The 4,522-nt window shown below is 46.0% G+C and overlaps 1 protein-coding gene across 1 annotated transcript; it reads left to right on the forward strand.

The window, feature by feature from the left end:
* Positions 1 to 701: 701 nt before the first annotated feature.
* On the forward strand, positions 702 to 3,010 carry LOC124851347 (zinc finger protein 853-like; the record flags this gene model as incomplete). Its single annotated transcript, XM_047338855.1, has 2 exons — positions 702 to 1,052; positions 2,858 to 3,010. Coding segments are annotated over 2 exons (504 nt in total), but the record flags the coding sequence as incomplete, so codon positions are not given.
* Positions 3,011 to 4,522: the final 1,512 nt, after the last annotated feature.

Below are 4,522 nucleotides of genomic sequence, written 5' to 3' on the forward strand. Positions count from 1 at the left end.
CCCCGACAACAACTACAACACCGACCCCAACAACAACTACAACACCAACAACAACTACAACACCAACCCCAACAACAACTACAACACCAACCCCTACAACAACTACAACACCAACCCCTACAACAACTACAACACCAACTCCGACAACAACTACAACCCCAACTCCAACAACGACCCCGACTCCAACAACAACTACAACCCCAACCCCTACAACAACTACAACACCAACCCCTACAACAACTACAACACCAACCCCGACAACAACTACAACACCAACTCCAACAACAACTACAACACCGACCCCGACAACACCTACAACAACTACAACACCAACCCCTCCAACAACTACAACACCAACGCCAACCACAACTACAACACCAACCCCTACAACACCAACCCCGACAACAACTACAACACCGACCCCAACAACAACTACAACACCAACAACAACTACAACACCAACCCCAACAACAACTACAACACCAACCCTACAACAACTACAACACCAACCCCTACAACAACTACAACACCAACTCCGACAACAACTACAACCCCAACTCCAACAACGACCCCCACTCCAACAACAACTACAACACCAACCCCTACAACAACTACAACACCGACCCCCACAACAACTACAACACCGACCCCGACAACAACTACAACACCAACTCCGACAACAACTACAACACCGACCCCAACAACAACTACAACCCCAACCCCTACAACAACTACAACACCAACCCCTACAACAACTACAACACCAACCCCGACAACAACTACAACACCAACTCCGACAACAACTACAACACCAACTCCGACAACAACTACAACCCCAACTCCAACAACGACCCCGACTCCAACAACAACTACAACACCAACCCCTACAACACCAACCCCTACAACAACTACAACCCCGACCCCGACAACAACTACAACACCAACCCCGACAACAACTACAACACCAACTCCAACAACAACTACAACACCAACCCCGACAACAACTACAACACCAACCCCTACAACAACTACAACACCAACCCCTACAACAACTACAACACCGACTCTACAACAACTACAACACCGACCCGACAACAACTACAACACCGACCCCGACAACAACTACAACACCAACCCTCCAACAACTACAACACCAACGCCAACCACAACTACAACACCAACCCTACAACAACTACAACACCAACCCCGACAACAACTACAACACCGACCCCAACAACAACTACAACACCAACAACAACTACAACACCAACCCCAACAACAACTACAACACCAACCCCTACAACAACTACAACACCAACCCCTACAACAACTACAACACCAACTCCGACAACAACTACAACCCCAACTCCAACAACGACCCCGACTCCAACAACAACTACAACACCAACCCCTACAACAACTACAACACCAAACCCTACAACAACTACAACACCAACCCCGACAACAACTACAACACCAACCCCTACAACAACTACAACACCAACCCCTACAACAACTACAACACCGACCCCTACAACAACTACAACACCGACCCCGACAACAACTACAACACCGACCCCAACAACAACTACAACACCAACCCCGACAACAACTACAACACCAACCCCGACAACAACTACAACACCAACCCCGACAACAACAACAACACCAACCCGACAACAACAACAACACCAACCCCAACAACAACAACAACAACAACCCCGACAACAACTACAACACCAACCCCGACAACAACTGCAACACCAACTCCGACAACAACTACAACACCAACCCCGACAACAACTACAACACCAACACCGACTACAACTACAACACCAACCCGACAACAACTACAACACCAACCACTACAACAACTACAACACCGAACTCCGACAACAACTACAACACCAACCCCTACAACAACTACAACACCAACCCCTACAACAACTACAACACCAACCCCGACAACAACTACAACACCAACCCCGACAACAACTACAACACCAACCCCGACAACAACTACAACACCAACCCCGACAACAACTGCAACACCAACTCCGACAACAACTACAACACCAACCCCGACAACAACTACAACACCAACACCGACTACAACTACAACACCAACCCCGACAACAACTACAACACCAACCACTACAACAACTACAACACCACCCCCTTCAACAACTACAACACCAACTCCAACAACAACTACAATTCCAACCCCAACTCCAACAACAGCTACAACTGCAGCAACAATAACCGCTGCCATCACAACAAAGGAAGTTATTTTCAGGTCTCTTCTGGACACATTCACAACCGACTTGTTGAATCGATCATCTGCTGCTTTTAAAGGAAGAGCTGCTAACATAGCGACTGAGGTAAGAGTCTTATCAAAAGAAAACCTTCGGGTTCACATTATTGTGTTTTCTATTTTAGTATTTTTTGTTAATCAAGGAGCCATAAATAATATCAAGTAAATGTGCATCGAGCATAAAACAAGTTTATTTAAAAAAAAATACCATGTGTTTTCTGTTTCTGCAGCTTGAACCTCGGTACAAAATCAAATTCCCCTCCTTCTCTTCCTTGGAAGTGGTGGAATTCAGGTAATTTGTTCACATATTGTTACGTTTTCAGGATTGCAGCCTAAATCTGTCATTTCATTCAACATTTATTTGTTTCTCCTCTTGCAGAAATGGATCAATCTACAATAATTTGACACTCACCTTCAGCGGCACAGTTGTTCTTGACGACACTGCGATTGCAAACGTTTTGATAAATGCATCTTCATCAGTCAGCGGCTTCGACATTGAAGGCAGCTCCATCACCGTGGATGACATAGGTACAACTACAACACCAACCCCTACAACAACTACAACACCAACCCCTACAACAACTACAACACCAACTTCAACAACAACTACAACCCCAACTCCAACAACGACCCCGACTCCAACAACAACTCCAACTCCAACGCCTACAACAACTACAACACCAACCCCTACAACAACTACAACCCCAACTCCAACAACGACCCAGACTCCAACACCAACAACAACAACAACAACTACAACACCAAACCCTACAACAACAACAACAATGACCCCTACGACAACTACTACACCGACCCCTACAACAACTACAACACCAACTCCAACAACAACCCCAACAACAACTACAACACCGACCCCTACAACAACTACTACACCAACCCCAACAACAACACCAACCCCAACAACAACTACAACACCGACCCCGACAACAACTACAACACCAACCCCTACAACAACTACAACCACAACTCCAACACCAACTCCAACAACAACTACAACACCAACTCCAACAACAACTACAACACCAACGCCAACCACAACTACAACACCAACTCTACAACAACTACAACACCAACCCCGACAACAACTACAACACCAACTCCAACAACAAAACTACGACAACCCCAACCACAACTACAACACCAACCCCTACAACAACTACAACACCAACCCCTACAACAACTACAACAACAACTACAACACCAACCCCTACAACAACTACAACCCCAACTCCAACAACGACTCTGACTCCAACAACAACTACAACACCAACCCCCACAACAACTACAACACCGAACCCAACAACAACTACAACACCAACTCCAACAACAACTACAACACCAACGCCAACCACAACTACAACACCAACCCCTACAACAACTACAACACCAACCCCTACAACAACTACAACACCAACCCCAACAACAACTACAACACCAACTCCAACAACAACTACAACACCAACCCCAACGACAACCCACCACAACTACAACACCAACCCCTACAACAACTACAACACCAACCCCAACAACAACTACAACACCAACCCAAACAACAACTACAACACCAACCCCTACAACAACTACAACCCCAACTCCAACAACGAACTCCGACTCCAACAACAACTACAACACCAACCCCTACAACAACTACAACACCGAACCCGACAACAACTACAACACCAACCCCGACAACAACTACAACACCAACCCCAACAACAACTACATATGACCTCAACAACCCCCACCAACCACAACTAACACGACTAACAATACCAACCCCAACAACACAACACAACAGCACAACACAACAAAACAAACAACAAACCAACTCACAACTACACCCAACTCAAACAACCCTCACCAACATAACACACATAACCACAACTACAACACCAACCCCAACCAACCACCACAACTACAAACACAACAACTACAACACCAACCCCTACAAAAACACACAACAACCACGACCACAACACAAACCCCAAAATCAACAAACACAATAACAACCACCCAACAACACACCAACCCTACAACAACACACACCAACCCTACAACAACTACAACACCAACTCGACAACAATACAACCGCAACCAACAACGACCCCACTCCAACAACAACTACAACACCAACCCCACAACAATTACAACACCCCCAACAACTACAACACCACAACAAACTCAACA

The sequence above is a fragment of the Hippoglossus stenolepis genome, chromosome 23, assembly GCF_022539355.2.
Source record: "Hippoglossus stenolepis isolate QCI-W04-F060 chromosome 23, HSTE1.2, whole genome shotgun sequence".
NCBI lineage: Eukaryota > Metazoa > Chordata > Actinopteri > Pleuronectiformes > Pleuronectidae > Hippoglossus > Hippoglossus stenolepis.